This window comes from Panthera pardus, unplaced genomic scaffold, assembly GCF_024362965.1.
Source record: "Panthera pardus isolate Hobbes unplaced genomic scaffold, ASM2436296v1 HiC_scaffold_26, whole genome shotgun sequence".
Taxonomy (NCBI): domain Eukaryota; kingdom Metazoa; phylum Chordata; class Mammalia; order Carnivora; family Felidae; genus Panthera; species Panthera pardus.
The window spans coordinates 34,387,974-34,404,158 of NW_026526832.1; the positions used below are offsets into that span (position 1 = coordinate 34,387,974).

General features: G+C 47.4%; 1 protein-coding gene across 5 annotated transcripts in view; it reads right to left on the minus strand.

Annotated features, from left to right (window-relative positions):
• ASAP2 (ArfGAP with SH3 domain, ankyrin repeat and PH domain 2) overlaps nucleotides 1-16,185 on the minus strand; it is a 173,967-nt gene that overhangs the window by 59,581 nt on the left and 98,201 nt on the right. For all 5 annotated transcript variants that reach the window (XM_053891168.1, XM_053891167.1, XM_053891165.1 and 2 more), the window contains exons 4-8: nucleotides 15,671-15,745; nucleotides 13,860-13,909; nucleotides 11,641-11,770; nucleotides 6,169-6,254; nucleotides 185-260 (exon numbers count right to left, since the gene is read on the minus strand). In XM_053891168.1, coding sequence (XP_053747143.1) covers nucleotides 185-260; nucleotides 6,169-6,254; nucleotides 11,641-11,770; nucleotides 13,860-13,909; nucleotides 15,671-15,745 — 417 coding nt within the window. The remainder of the gene's footprint in view (nucleotides 1-184; nucleotides 261-6,168; nucleotides 6,255-11,640; nucleotides 11,771-13,859; nucleotides 13,910-15,670; nucleotides 15,746-16,185) is intronic.

Sequence of the window (16,185 nt, forward strand, 5' to 3'; positions counted from 1 at the left end):
TGTGCTGACGGCTCAGAGCCTGGAGCCTGTTTCAGATTCTGTGTCTCCCTCTCTCTCTGCCCCTCCCCTGTTCATGCTCTGTCTCTCTCTGTCTCAAAAATAAATAAACGTTAAAAAAAAAAAAATTAAAAAAAAAAAAAAAAAAAAACCACTTCAACACTAACGTGGGAGGGAAGCCACTTACTGTGTGAAGGTCTGTTGAAAGTGTCTCAATGGAAGGCTTGAGGCTCTCAACTGCTTTCAGTCCATCCTGGAAAAAACTAAGAGGACAAAAGAAGAAAGAGGAAACAATGTTGTTAGATGGAGAAAATACTTCTTTAAAGGAAAGTGAGTGAAATCGTTATGTAATTCCTGGGGGGGGGGGGGGGGGGTGGGGGAAAGACTGTGGGACCCAAACTTTAAAATGTCAGGCAAACAAAGAAGAAAATCACACTTAAACTACACGAAGTGACAGAAAAGGAACGGCAAGAAAGTCTACGTGTTTATCATTGTTCTTGACGCAGAGGAAAGGAGCCCTAAGTTTTCTTTTTTAAAAAAAAATTTTTTTTCTTAATGTTTTTACTTATTTTTGAGACAGAGAGAGACAGAGCATGAGCAGGGAAGGGGCAGAGAGAGAGGGAGACACAGAATCAGAAGCAGGCTCCAGGCTCTGAGCCATCAGCACAGAGCCCGACGCGGGGCTCGAACTCACGGACTGTGAGATCATGACCTGAGCTGAAGTCGGCCGCTCAACCGACTGAGCCCCCCAGGCGCCCCAAGAGCCCTAAGTTTTCAGTGTGTAGCGGGAAGCAGGAACCTCCTGGCAGCAGGCAGTAAAGGCTTTGGCTCAGGAATGGAAGGATGTGAGGTCAGAAAAGCATGGGGTGCAAAGAATAAGACACTGAAGCCTCTTCCTTCACAGTTAACAGCAAGTAGAAAAGAGAATGCAGGGAACCGCCATGCCCCATCTGCAGCGTAGGGGAATGTGGCTGCAGAACTGGACCTCAGATAGAAAAAGGAAACTTTTTGTTTTAAAGCTCAGAACTCCACGTTTGTGAGGTCATTTATAGTAAGTGAGGCAAGAAATGTCACAGAAGGCAGACAAGTTTTCCTGCAGGAACAGTGAGCTGATGCTCACCACTGCCTCCGAAGCATGTTGTGTACCACCCTCTTGACAGAAATGAAGAAATCGCTTCCCCACAAGCTCAGGACAGAGTTCAAAACCTGTCATGAGACCTGTAGCACCCACGTGCTTTGGCTTCCGCCTGTGTCTCCAGGCCTCAAGTAGCACCATTTGCCCCTTCCATTCACTAGATTCCAGACCTACCAGCAGTCTATGGCCATCAGATCCCTCCTGCCCCAGGACCTTTGCATATGCTGCTTCTGCTTTCTAAAAACCTCTCCCTGCGAGTATCTTCTGTTTTGCCTGGATTATTCCTACCCATTCTTCAAGTTTTAAGTTAAATATCACTTTGTTAGTGAGGTCTCCATGCTTTAAAAAGAGTCTCCTTGCTATATTCTCTGAGCACTCTGTCTCTTCCTTCAAAACCCTTAGCACAACTAGCATTACGTAGCCATTAGTGTGATTGTTTAAAATACACCCACCCTCCCTTAGATCTGAAGTTCCAGAGGGTAAACACACGGTATCCACAAAGGCTCGCACATTTCAAGCACACAGTATGTGCTGAATAGAAAAACAAACTGATGAAGGGAGGAAGGACTCTCCAGCTTTGGCCGGATGACTGGAAGGAGACGACCTTCAAAATGTGATGTGGGTCCCACATGTGTTCACGTGAGGTGATGGTTATTCCTTCTAAACTCAGCAACGGTCCTGGGGGACTTTCCCTGGTGAAGTATGGAATGGACAGGAGGAGCTATAAAGGCCACGCAGCGTGACATTTAACGCGGTAATTCCAAGGGGGAAGGGAGAGGAATATATATGGACGGAATGTGGGTTATGAACCGTTACTAGCCAGGCAGCAGGAATCACAGAAGCTGTGCTGTTCTCGCCTGAATTTGCACATACAGGCGTAACTCTTTGTCCTATATTCTCATTCCTGTATTTTACCGAAGTCACGTCAGAGTGTTCAGAGGACTGCTCCACGTGTCTGCGTCCACCGTCAGGGCGGAGGGGCTGTGCCTTCCACCCCCTGCCACCACGGCCGGCAAATGACAGGCGCTCCTCTAAACTGGAAAGGAAATCAGGAAGCACACACGCAGGAATGGGAAACTGAGCTCCTCCCCTGCTGTCACCAACTCCTCTGGTTCTCATGCTTTGCTCCGGTTACATTTTTTCTTTATAGAAACTATCTCTTCAATCACTCCAAATTCTTGTGGAATAGGTGGAAAGAGAGGGAGAAAGAGAGGGAGAGAGAGAGGGAGAGAGAGAGGGAGAGAACACCAGGATGAGGAGCCAGAAAAGTATCACAGAAGATGGCACGGAAATGGTCCTGCTCCTGGGGACCCACGAAGGGGAGCAGGTGCACAGCTCCAAGAATCTCTACGCCTGCAACCGTCCGTGGAGAGGAGAGCCCTGTTGTGGAGGCAAGTACTCAGAGCTCAGAGAACTCAGAGTACAAAGAACTCAGGGCTTCTAGTCACACATGTCATTTCCAGCATGACCCTGGATGGTGCGCTGGGGGTAACGACACAAACTTGGGTTTAAGATGCGGTTCTTATCTTTGTAATCACCCAGCCGATCTTGACCATCTACTTAGAGCACCTCCTCCCTCTGACTGTCAAAATCCCTATCTTTCTGTACCCTCCTTTTTGAGGCGTGTTTTGGCACCTCAGTATACCCTCCCAAGCCTCAGGGAAAGTGTCGAAGAAAAGGGCCGTCGCTGCTTCATCACCTGCCACCACTGTGACATTTCCTTTCTTTTTTTTTAAGAGTTTATATTTAAGTAATCTCTACACTCGACGTAGGGTTCAAACTCACAACCCTGAGATCGAGAGTCACTGGCTCCACTGACTGAGTCACACCCCATCACTGTGACGTTTCTAAGTATAAACCCTGGCACATTTTTCTTAGGTTGAATCATCAACACTGGCCCAACCTTCAGTCAAACAACGTTTACCATCAATACCACCAAATATCAGTTTTTGTTTGTTTGAATTGTTTTTCGTTAAATGGTTTCTACACAGCCTGACCGAACCCTCAAGCCTTTAAAATGCACCTGCCGAGGCTCAGTCTTCAAGCTCCCGCCAAGCAGGGTGCCCTCCGCCTCTGGCTGTAGCCTTCCCAGCAGCATCCTGCCATCAGGGCCCAGGACTCGCCTGCCCTTTGCGCCCTGGCCCTGCCTTTCAAGGCAGCAAGCTTGTCTGGGGCCCTGGACCTGTGTCTCCCAAGTTCATCAGGCAACAGCTGGTCATGGCGGTTCTCAGCAGAGAATATGCTAAGGGAGACCAGGAAGGAGCTACGAGAACGTGCGGCGTGCAGCCACGTGGTCCTCCGTCCAATGGCCAACTCATTCCAGCCCTGCATTAACCTCCAAAATGTGGATGAGAAAAGTCAAAGCTGTGCAAATGATGGGAAGAGCATGCGGTACACACACACACACACACACACACACACACACACACACACACAGGAAGTAATGGAAGATTCATCATTCTCAAAGGTTGCTGAGCTCATGCCCATAAAAGGCCAACTAATTCACTTTTCCACCACTGGTCTGTTGCTACCCAACGGATCAGTTTGGGCAAAATAAAGAGGAAAAAAAGGAAATCCCAGAATAGCTCTTCAAAATAAAATATTATCAAGGAAGCGACCCACTTCCTAATCTGTCTCACATAAGGTTACAAGGACAAGTACTGAAGAAGTAATTTGTACGTTAATCACAACGTTAGGATTTTGAGTCTCCATAAAATAATTCATCTTGGAAATTCTACAAATTAGAAGCCGTTTTCTGTCCTCTGAGACTCTTTCCAAGCTTGGAGCTCTTCCCTTAGCCTACGGAGAATCACACGGCACGTCTTCCTCGGTGGTTTGACCTCGAGTGCACTGGAGACGTGCTGTCACCAAAACCGTAGTAAGAAGGCCAAAGCTGTGCCAAGTTCAACAGTGCGATTTCCTACGCCAGGTAAATGCACCACGCATGACAGACTGAACAAATGTCACGGCCCCTTTCCTTGAAGTCTACGTGGTTCGGTGGGAGACACGCCACAGTATGAAAGATGCCACGCTGGAAATATACAGGAGGTACGTGGGAGTGTCGAGATAATGCAGAAGGAAGAGAAGTAATTCCATCAGGGGAGGACCAGGTGATTTCAAAGTAGCAGTTAGGCTGGAGGTAGGTCTTAGGGATGGACAGAAGCCCGGGGAAAGCACAAAGGCCCAGCAAGACATTCTAGAGAAGAGAGCTGCATGTGCAAAGATACATTAGCGTGGGGCATGGCCTATTTGGGGACAAGCAAGCAGACAGGCGTGGCGATTCAACCTCCAAAGACTTCTCACATCAGTCACGCCCTCCATGGGCACCGTCCCCAGTCTAGGCCAAGACATCGTCATCTCTGGACTGCGCCGGGACAGAGCTGTGGGCGTAAGTGATCACTCACACCCACTCTTGCTCCTCGTTAAAGCAGAAATGGAATCGAGAAGCCTTCCCAGAGGTTTCCCATCACCCCTGCTCTCCTCTCCTCGCCTCACACTGCTCCACTGTTTCACAGCCGACCCCGCCCCCCGCCGCCAAAACCGTTACAGACATCATGTGTTTACTATCTGCCCACCTCATTAGAACCGGAGATTCGTGAGTAAGAAGTATCACCAGGACCCCAAACAGTGCCCGGCCCATATTGAGCCTGGGAGCTCGGTATCTGCTGAACGGAGCCCCGATTCGCAACTTTCGCGAGCTTCCTCCGTACATTTAGGATAAAACCTAAAACCTGTCACAAGCCTCCTAAGGCCGTCCACGTCTCTAGGCTCTTCCATCTGGTTTCATATCCCAATACCTTCCCTTGCCTCATTATGCTTAAGTCACACGAGGCTTCTTCCTGCCTTGAGACCCTGACCTTGCCTGGAATGTTCTTCCTCTACTTCTTACCTTCTTGACCTTTAGATCTCGGAGTCCATGCCTCCTCAAAGAGGCCGGCAGCTAGAGCCAGAAGGACGTGAGTATCCGCTATATCCTAGCAAGGATATATACAGCAAGGAATGGGGCGGGGCGGGGGTGCGGAGAAGAAGAAAAACCCAGTCCCTGCCTTCCATCTTCATCTAAATCAGGTCCTTCTACTCTTTCCTAGATTCCAACACTTCAGAACACGTTCCAAATGTGCAGCATAAAGCCGTTTGCTGAAGTTCACTCGCCTACTGGATTCGAGCAGGAACGGTGCCCGTGAAGGACAGTATTTCTCTCCAGCATCCAGGACAACGCCAGACACACAGCGCATGCTGCGAGTGAGGGATGAGCGAGGGGCTGGGCTATGCCAGGACCGGGGTTCGGGCAGCAGGAACGAAAGTGTGGCGTGATGAGGGCCGGGCTGTGCGGGGCTCACGTGTGGGCCAAGTGGAGTATGGGAGACGGCCACGAACACGGAAGCATCTCCCTCTCTCCCACACTCAGCCTCCTTTGCTCATCGTGGTCACTTGCTTTACAGGATAACTCACACAGGACACTATTTCCTTAATTTAACACACTAATTTTTTTTAAACAACAATAACACAAAACATCTGTGAATCATGCATGAGATCAAACTGGTCTGTCCCTCTGCAAAAAGAGCAAAAATAAATACATCTGATGATTACTATAGATTTTTATATTATTTGTATTTTTTATCGAAGAGTCTTACACCACAAAATTCGCCCTTTTCAAGCGCACCACTCAGTGCTTTTTGTATATTCACCAAGTTGTGCCATCATCAGCACGGTCTCATTCCAGAACATTTCATTACCCCAACTAGCAGTAATCCCCTACTTCCCCCAAGCCCTGGCAATCAGTCACCTGTAGATCTATTCTTGGCCTTTCAAAGAGATAAAATCACATACAATGTGGCCTTCTGTGTCTGGCTTCTTTCACTTAGCACATTTCCAAGGTTTACCCGTGGTACAGCGTGTATCCGTACTTCATTTCTTTTACTAGTGAGTTTTAAATGACTGTTTATTTTCCTCAATGCAATACTGTATATCTACCAGGAGCTGCCTTAAAGTGAGAAACATTTGAAATGACATCATAACAAAGAAGAAGAACTTACTTGCATTGGGCATGAAAGTATTTGATCAGATTCTGAAGTAAATCCACTCCCTTTTTAATCTTAATTTCATTGACCTTCAGCAGGTACTGTTAAAAAAAAAAAAAGGCATGTCATAAGCAGAACAGAAGCTTGTGAGGACAGACCACCTTCTCCACTTCTCTGACATCTTCTACTAGGGGTAGAGCTCATGCCAGATGCTTAATATTTTCTGAAGGCCAGAACTGAACATGTCTCTTAGTTTGGGGCGACATGAATTACCTGATGTCCAGGTAACTGAATGTTTAAGTGCCGAGAACTCCTAGTAGTAAGACACTGTGCCTTAACCTGCTGGAAGAAATTTTCTTCGAGCTGCACAAAGGATGCGGATGGGTGGAGTGAAAGGGCTCTACCCATCCTGGACGCTTCTGTCCACATCCTCCTGCCCACGTCCCTTCTCTGGGCAGGTCGTCAGCTGCAACACTAAGTGCTAGTGTTTAGTATCTGAGACTCCTGTCACTGTGTCTCTGATCTTGGCACTTAAGAAAATGTGGCTGCTTATAAAAACCAAATTTTAAATTTTTTTTTAAAAAAATGTTCTATTTACTTATTTATTTATTTAGAGAGACGCAGAGTATTGAGTAGGGGAGGGGCAGAGAGAGACGGAGACACAGAATCCAAAGCAGCCTCCTGGCTCTGAGCTGCTGTCAGCACAGAGCCCAAAGCGGGGCTCGAGCTCACGAACTGTGAGATCACGACCTGAGCCAAAGTCGGACGGTTAACTGACTGAGCCACCACCAGGCGTCCCAAAAACCAAATTTTAAGTTGAAATTACTTAAAGCCACTCTTCACTTTTCATTCATTCAGGAATGACCACTAAAATATCAGGAAGTCCCCAGGAATCTACAAAACCAGCATCAGGAAATGCATTCGTTCTTTGCTAACGGTTTACAGAACAAAGACTCCGTAAGTTCTCTATCCCTTCCACGGTGAGGATATGGCATACAGACCCCTGAGAACATGTCATCTCCGAGACTAGATGCTCCCGAAAGAGCGGCCGCCCTGCTGACCACACAGGCTTCTCGGCCACCAACTGGAAAGCTGACGTTCAGGCCACAGAGCCCAACAGGAGAGGAAGCAGCTTGTAAGGAGTTGACTACAAAATCTCAGTTTCCTACACCAACCTCCTGCATATCTTCCCCTTCTTTCAGTCTCATATTTATTCGCTGTTAACAAAATAAGATGTTTGGCAATGGATCGAAATGGTTAAGTGGTTAATAAGATGCTTGGCAATGCGTCAAAATATAAAACGTGCACCTTTTTGGTATAGATATTCTACTTACGGGAACTTTTTCTAAGAAGATAATCATAAAAGTTTATGAGCATGAATAGAAAACAAGGTTCACTGCAGATCTGCTTATAAAAGTAACAAACGGCAACCCAAATGTAATGAATGGAAAATTAAAGTACGGTGCAGCCACACACAAAAATTACTACGTAGCCAGGAAGCTAATAAAGCAGAGACTTTCTGACATGGAAAGATGCCCATGACATACTGGTGGCTCAAAATAATCAGGATACAAAGCACCAGTAGAAAATGATCCCGCTTATACAAATTATTTTTATGAATGGACACAGAGAGATATTTGAAAGACGTTTAGCTCAATATCAAAGTACTTATCTTTTGGGGTGATTTTTTTTTATGTTGAATACATTTTTTTAAATTTTATTTTTTAAATTTACATCCAAATTAGTTAGCATATAGTGCAATAATAATTTCAGCAGTAGATTCCTTAATGCCCCTTACCCATCTAGACCATCCCCCTCCCACAACCCTTCCAGTAACCCTCTGCTTGTTCTCCATATTTAAGAGTCTCTTATGTTTGTCCCCCTCCCTGTTTTTATATTATTTTTGTTTCCCTTCCCTTAGTTCATCCGTTTTGTACCTTAAAGTCTTCATATGAGTGAAGTCATATACTTGTCTTTCTCTGACTAATTTCACTCAGCATAATACCCTCCAGTTCCATCCACGTAGTTGCAAATGCCAAGATTTCATTTTTTTTGATTGTTGAGTAATACTCCATTATATATATACGAGTTGATTTTTAATTTCATATATACAGACTAACTTTTAAAAGTGTATTTTTTTTTTTAATTTGAGAGAGAGAGAATATGCATGCATGCACAAGCAGGGGAGGGGCAGAAGGAGAGAGAATCTCAAGCAGACTCCAGGTTCAGCCCAGGGCCCAATGTGGGGCTTGACCCCACGACCCTGGGATTATGACCTGAGCCAAAATCAAGTATTGTACTTTTCAACCGACTGAGCCACCCAGATACCCGAAGAGTGCATGTTTTTATAACCAAAGAAAAACAAGACGGGATCTCTCCTACATTTTCCATTCATGCATGCTCTACATCACCTATTTATGGCACACTGAATTTCTCTATAAAATTCATTTTGAAAAAAAAGTTACGGAGTTTTATTTTTTTAATATTCTTTTAAATTTTTTTATTCTTTATTATTTTTGAGAGAGAGAGAGAGACAGACAGACAGACTGAGAGCAAGCAGGGAAGGGGCAGAGAGAGCGAGGGAGACACAGAATCGGAAGCAGGTTCCAGGCTCTGAGCGCTCAGGACAGAGCCCGACGTGGGGCTGGAACTCACAGACTTGAGATCATGACCTGAGCTATAGTCGGCCACCCAAATGACTAAGCCACCCAGGCGCCCCAATGGAGCTTTAAAATAAACACCTACAAGCCAGTCTTCAAGATTAGATCTTGGGCAACTAAAATTTTAAACCCCTAAACAACGGCAAACATTTACAAACTTGAGGTCCTCAGTATGAGGAACCAGTTGAACAATTTTACCACGATTAACTTCAGCATCTCCCTTGGAGATGTTGGATTCCGGGGGGAATGCTTTTCAGACATTCTTTCTTCCCCACAGAGAGCCCTTTCCAGCCCACTTCTGTTTGGCCCACATCTACATCTTTCATCGGATGCGTCCTCTTCTGGAAACCCCACCTCTGCCTCTGTACGTGCACACAGTGCCTGCCTCCGCTAATGGCCAGATCCACTAGGCTCGGCACACACAGGGGTCCACAGCCCACCCGGGGGCCGGCTCGGAAGGTGGCTCCTTTGTACAACTGAGAGGCGTCATTGACACAGCACATTTGCAATCAAATAAACTATTCTACCAATGCACACGATCCATTCACTGAACCCCAGAAGAGGAAAAGCAACAGTGTGGGGTGCCTACCTCAGAAAGCAATGCTGTGCCCCCCACTAGTAACACACTAATGGAGTTTCACAATTCACTAAACATTCTTTTTTTTTTTTTTTTTAACGTTTATTTATTTTTGAGACAGAGAGAGACAGAGCATGAACAGGGGAGGGGCAGAGAGAGAGGGAGACACAGAATCAGAAGCAGGCTCCAGGCTCTGAGCCATCAGCCCAGAGCCCGACACGGGGCTCGAACCCACGGACCGTGAGATTGTGACCTGAGCTGAAGTCGGATGCTTAACCGACTGAACCACCCAGGCGCCCCTAAATATTCTTAAACAAGCAGTCTTTTGCAGAGTTTAGGCAAATGTATTTTCTCCTTACTGCAGCTGAAAAAAAAAAAAAAGAGCATAACCCAAACACACATATATACATACCTGTTCCAAATCCATTCTTTGTAAAACACTGCTACTTAATTTTACCCCAATTAAATAAAAACAATACCTAGTATGTGTGTAGCACATAGCAATTTCCTATGCCAGTCTTGTATCCTCTGGGCTGATTCCTTCAACACCGTGAGAAATTGGCCAGGCAGGCATTGTTATATACGAGGTCTGTTTATAAGACAACATGTATCTAAAAACATCCACTCTCCTATCTACAGTAAGACTTTGAGCTTAGCTGACTTTCTAAATATTCACTTAATGGAAAAAAAAAGTAGCAAAGGAAGAACAAAAGAACAAAGAAGACATGAGACATAAAACAACAAAAAAAGTAAGACAGTAGACATAAATCCAACCACATCAATAGCAACATCAATGTGAAAGGATTAAACAATCCCATCAAAAGGCAGAGACTGTCAGACTGGATTGAAAACATGCTGTCTACAGGAAACACACTTTAGATTCACACATACACTACAGGTTGAAAAGAAAAAAAACCATGCAAACAGAAGCTACGAGAGCTGGAGCAGCCGTACTAATATCAGACTAGTATCACCTCCTTGATCCCGGGACTGATTCTCCTCCACTGAGCACTTAGGAGACTGCTCTGGGAATAAAAACGCGTGTAAGCATACTCCTAAGATGCACTTGTCTAAAAGCTGAATGCCTGCTGCAATTAACATTCTGAAATCAACAAGCGCCTGTGCAACAGCCCTGCGGTTGACTGCTCCGTTGACTGCTCACAGGGACTCGAGAGCAAGGCTGAGCCAGCGACAGTGCCTGTCACAAACGGTACCTGTGCACCGTGCACACTTAAAACTCAGGTCTGCACCTGCTACGGCACAGACGCCGTCGAGTACACGGGCTTCCCCGGAACTGCCAGGAGAGCAAACCCTCAGGCAGAGGCAGGAGTGGTTTCCACAGGCCGTTTTTACAGAGACCCACAAGCAAGACATAAAAAGGCTGGAGGCAAAGGCCTTCAGGATTGGTTTCTAGTATTTTCCAGCCCCAAGCCTCTGCCAGGGAATGTCCCAGAGTGTCAGCACTGTTTCCTTCCCCCTCTCCAGAGGCAAGGGCTCAGGCTACAGACAGGCACTCCCCAGGGCCTCCCACCTCGATGAGCGGACCTGGGAGGAAGCACTTCAGAGGCAGGTGGCTTGGCTCCCGGATGCCCTCTGTCACTGACGCCCGCATGCACCCAGACCCACAAGGGGACCAGCTGCATTTTCTTCCAGCTGACTTCTCCCTGGCCTCCTCATGGATTCCACTGTATAATGAGAGCCCACATACCTCATTAAAAAACACTAATGGAGGGAGTACTTTAGCGACGCTCCGTGTGAGAGGGAAGTCTGAGTACGTATTTGAGGCCAGAGAGGACATTTGTTTAAATTTAGTTTCTTTCTTACCTTTTTTTTTTTTAAGTTTATTTTATTTATTCTGAGAGAGAGAGAGAGGGAGGGAGGGAGGAAATCCCAAGCACTGAGCCCGAAGCAGGGCTCAAACTCACGAACCAGGAGATCATGACCTGAGCCGAAGTCAAGAGTCGGCTGCTTGCTTAACTGACTGAGCCACGCAGGCGCCCCTCTTCCCTACCTTCAGTTAGTGGTTGGGGTTGGATTCAACTCATCCCACGCTCCAGGAGACTCAGCCTCCCCCAGTAAGAGCAACTGGACAAGTGGAGTCCAATCATGCCCCGGTGTGCTGTCTGAAGCCTCTGGAAGTGTGCATTCTCCGCAGGAGTTGACACGCGGTGAAGACCGGCTGCAAGACAGCACCCACCCCCCCAGCTGGCTGCCTGTCCCCCGCAGGAACCTGCACCCCCCAGCTCTCACCTCGCACATCTGGAGCTGGAAAAGCCGCCTCTCCTTCTCCATCTCTTCGGCGATTTCAGCCCCGCTGATCTCGGTGCGAATCATCCCATGCAGCTTGGCATGCTCCTTCTTCTCCTTTTCAATTTTAGTGCTGCAGGTGAAAAAAGCAAGGATAATTTGAGATGCCACCTGGCACGGCAGTCCAAACCAGACCAGACGGGCCTGCGGGGATCCCATTACTCAGCCTGTGAGACAAACGTGCATGAGTCTTCTAGAAACAAGACGGCCTCTCAACTCACCGGAATGGAAGATGCGTGTGGTCATAAGAACGTCACACTTGGCCTTTTTTGGGTACTGACTCAAAATATACTTTCCTAAGCACCTACTTCGTGCCAGATCTGGGTCAGAAGAGGTAAGAGAGCCTGCTTACACCTCAGAGGCTTCCTTCAGGGCAGCGCTCTGTTTGTCCGTCCGTCCGTGTGTGTGTCTGTTGGTGTGCCCGCTGAGCCACACACAGGGTGCCATGTGGCGGGAGACTCCCTCCCTCCTGGGATTTCTCCCTGCTGCTCTCCACCCGCCTCCTCGCTGAGTGAGGTCTTGCCAGGGCTCTGCCTCGACTAGGACAGCGCTCTCTGTCGCAGAACAACCCTCACACGTAAATGGTTAAAGAGTTACTTTTAAAAACTATCTTAGAATTATTTCAAGCTCTCACACTCTCAAATCCTGGGATTTTGTGAGTAATTCTGTCCCCACTCCATGTACGTATGTCCTGATTTTACCGAATTTGATCTCATTCCCCTTTCAAACCTTTCCCTTTCAGAACCACAAGAGCCTCTCAGGTAACCTGCTTCAAAATCCCCCTCCGTGCCCCTGGTTCAGAAATGCCCAGAAGGTCTCCTCTGAGAGGCCTGAGGGCGGCCCCAACAGCAGCTGAATGGAAATCCACCTCTGGCCGTGACCCGATGACTCTGGCGGACTGGCAACAAACCAGTGAGTTTTGGCTTCCTGTCTACACGGGAGGCCTGGTGAGCCTCTCCCTGTCGAGTGCACAGCACTGGTCAGCGGAGGAAGGAGGCTCAGGGCAGGGACAGCAAGCCTGGAGCTTCTCCGGGATGAACAGACCTTCACGTGCTCCAGTTTATTCCATTAGTAAAATCCAGAATTTGGGGATCGGAGCCACTTGGAGAAATTTTGGTGTAGAAATTTAAGATTTCCAGGAAGGGACAAGTATCAGATGTTTGGTATTCCCTGGTTTGAGCTTTGTGATCCTTCTCCACCGAACAGATACCCGGGGCTGGTTTTAAAAACAACACACACACACACACACACACACAAAACCCCAAGTCCAATTAAATACTTGTAGTGACATCTCGAACAGCTTTCTTCTTAACACCTCTCACTTTGCCAGATGGCTTCATGTTAAAGTCTCTCTCTCCACTCAGAAAACTACATTGTTACCCAATGTGCAGTCATTACACAGCAAACATGAGACATTTCAAAACATGTTCTCTCTCTCAAGTATTTACAGTAATTAAAACCACTATCGCTGCAATCACCAGCCCAATTCTAGTGAGCGAGTGGGATTGTCTCCATGCTGGGAAGGAGAAACCGTGACCAGGAGCGATGGCTGGAGCCCACCCGAGAGGTCCTGTCTTCAGGGGGGACCATGGTGCACATCCAAGAATAAGCTGACCCTTTTCTTCACATTCTTGCAGCAGATGAAGCCATCAAATAAGGCTAGCGTGGGGAGTTCCAACAAGCTCTTTTCTCTCTCTCTTTCTAAACCAAGGGACTGGTGCTTTGGAGAAATACAGACACAAAGCTAAAAGCAGATGGCTCATGCAAATCGCCAGCAAGATGAAGTCTGAAATCGTGCAACTGTCATAAACGGTGATCAAGTAGAGAAAGTGTTTTTTTTTAAAAAAGGAAAAAAAAAAAAAAAACAACACACCTCCCGAGAAAACCTGGCCTTATCCTTCAATCAGCTTTCCTGAAAATAACCCTCTACACCCGTGATGACATAACAGAAAAGGGACCAGGAACAACTTGTTTGAAGAGGTCCAGGGCGTCGCTGAATTTAGACACCGAGTATGGAAGCATCTGGCACAAACCACAGCAAGACGGTTTTAAGGGAATTCGTCCCTGGGTTAAGGTTTATTTAAGAAAATACCTTTAAGCTATTAAAAGCTCAGTTTAAAGTTAAAATCTCAAATTACCTACTAAAAAATGGCAACACTCACATTTTTGTTTCATAGTCCTTCCAAGCTTTATCAAAAGGCTTTTTCAGATCCTGCAAACAGAGAGGCATAAATTAAACAGAACTAGTATTAACTTCCGGGCAAGACAACTTACTTATTCCTAGACTGGCCCGAAAGGAACATTAATTTCTGTAACAAATGACGCATGCGATCCCAGGGAAAAGAAAGAGCATGAAAAAAGCACAGGCTTTTAACGAGATGAGCAGACATATGCCAAATGCATGGAGGACAAGAATCCCATCGCACACCCGCTCCCCACTGGCGTATCAACTCATGGCCTGTGGTGTTCGACCCATACCCTGCCCTCTGCCTTAGGACTACTCTAAAATTAAACCCAGAAAAACATTTAATCTGCAAGTATTTTAGTACCTCTCTCTACAGAAAAAAAAAAAAAAAAGGCAGGGGGGGACTCTGACTTTTTCTACGACCAGGAGAGATGTAACCCCGATTTGGGCCCCAACAACAAGGATATAAAAGCCATTCACCTTCTCCTGAGGTTTTTGTAGAGAGAGGTACTAAAATACTAAAACACAAGAGAAGGTGAATGGCTTTTATATCCTTGTTGTTGGGGCCCAAATCAGGGTTACATCTTTCCTGTTCGTAGAAAAGTCAGAACCCCCCCTCCCCCCTTTTTTTTCCTACTCTTGTGTCTGGCACTTAGGACCTCGGACGCTGATAAAGCCAGTCTCAAAAGCACACTGAGCCACTAGAAATGCTACCAAATGGCTCCCACCTACTTATGCTCCCTTTCCCAGGGTTCCTTTGTAAGAAAGGACCTCCTTTTGGGGGGAGGGACTTATTTTTTCTCTTTTGACTATTCACTGTCCTCATGACAAGGCCAAGGCTCCTCGCCTGGCATCCGAGGCCTTCCAGGAACTAGTCCTTCCCATCGGGGAAGCCTCGGCTCCTGCTCCTGCACCTCCCCGGTCAAAAGCCACATGAAAAGCCTCAGGAGCGGGACCCTGTCATGCTCCCACGCCCGTATACACGTGTCCCTCTGCCCTCCCATCCTGCTGACTTGGCTGGCATGTTATTTTAGGACCCAGGGTCGGTCCAGGACAGCGAGGAATGTTCCCCGGGTCCTCCCGGCTCACCAGGCCCAGGGCTCCCGCTGCCCCAACAGCCTGCCTGTGCTTCCCATGTGCCAGACATGACTGGGAATCAAGTGCAGATCCAGTCAAAGAATCTCATCTCCTAAGAACTGGGGCACAATCATCTGTTTTTCGTATGACACATCTGTTTGTGCCAGGGACACGCTCAGCGTCTGGTATAGATGCCACTCGAGCCGAATGTTCCTCACTCACATGCTCACGGAACAGTTCACACCTGAGGTCTCTCTTCCCGAACAAGGAATATCCTTTGGAGGACAGAAAGATCAAGTCGGCTCAAGCCGCCCTGGGCCAGATTTTCCTACCGGGAAACCACATCCTGGCCAGGACCTTTCTCCCAGCGGTCAACCAGCCACACGCCAGCCGGACAACCAGACTTCCCCGCACGGGTTTCCCCGCTCAGCTGACAGAGCCCCAAACCGTTCACAGGTTCCCAAAGGGCTGTTCTCTCCCTTCACGCCCCCCTTGCCATCCCACGTTTAGAGCACCAGCAGGAGGACCGGAAAGGCCATGGGTCACCCCTGGTGTGGCTGAAAGGTGGTGCCAAGGTAGCAAATCAAGGGAAACTGAGGGAGCAGGATGCCGTCCTGCCATCCCAGTAAGAACACTGCTGCCCCAACAGGCTGGCGTGACTGTGGTTCTCGGTTCCACGGGGAGCAGGAATCAGAGTCATTAAGGACATACCCCTTTCACGCCTTTCAGGTCCCCCTTCAGCAGACTGTCCAGAGGGAAGGAGATGATGTTGTTCATATTCTGAATCTAAAAAGCAAGCACACAAAATTCTTATTCGATTTCCTTTTTTTTTTTTAATTTTTAATTTTATTTATGTATTTCTTTAGAGAGAGATAGAAAAAGCACGAGGAGGGGAGGGAAGACAGAGAGAGAGGCAGAGAGAGGGGGAGAGAAAGAACACCAAGCAGGCCCCTTGCTGTCACTGAGAAGCCCGACGCGGGGCTCGATCTCATGAACCGTGAGATCATGACTTGAGCTGATAGCCAAGAGTCAGACGCTCAACCTATTTCCTTTTTTTTTTTTTTTTTATTTTTTATTTATTTTTGGGACAGAGAGAGACACAGCATGAGCGGGGGAGGGGCAGAGAGAGAGGGAGACACAGAATCGGAAACAGGCTCCAGGCTCCGAGCCATCAGCCCAGAGCCTGACGCGGGGCTCGAACTCACGGACTCACGGACCGCAAGATC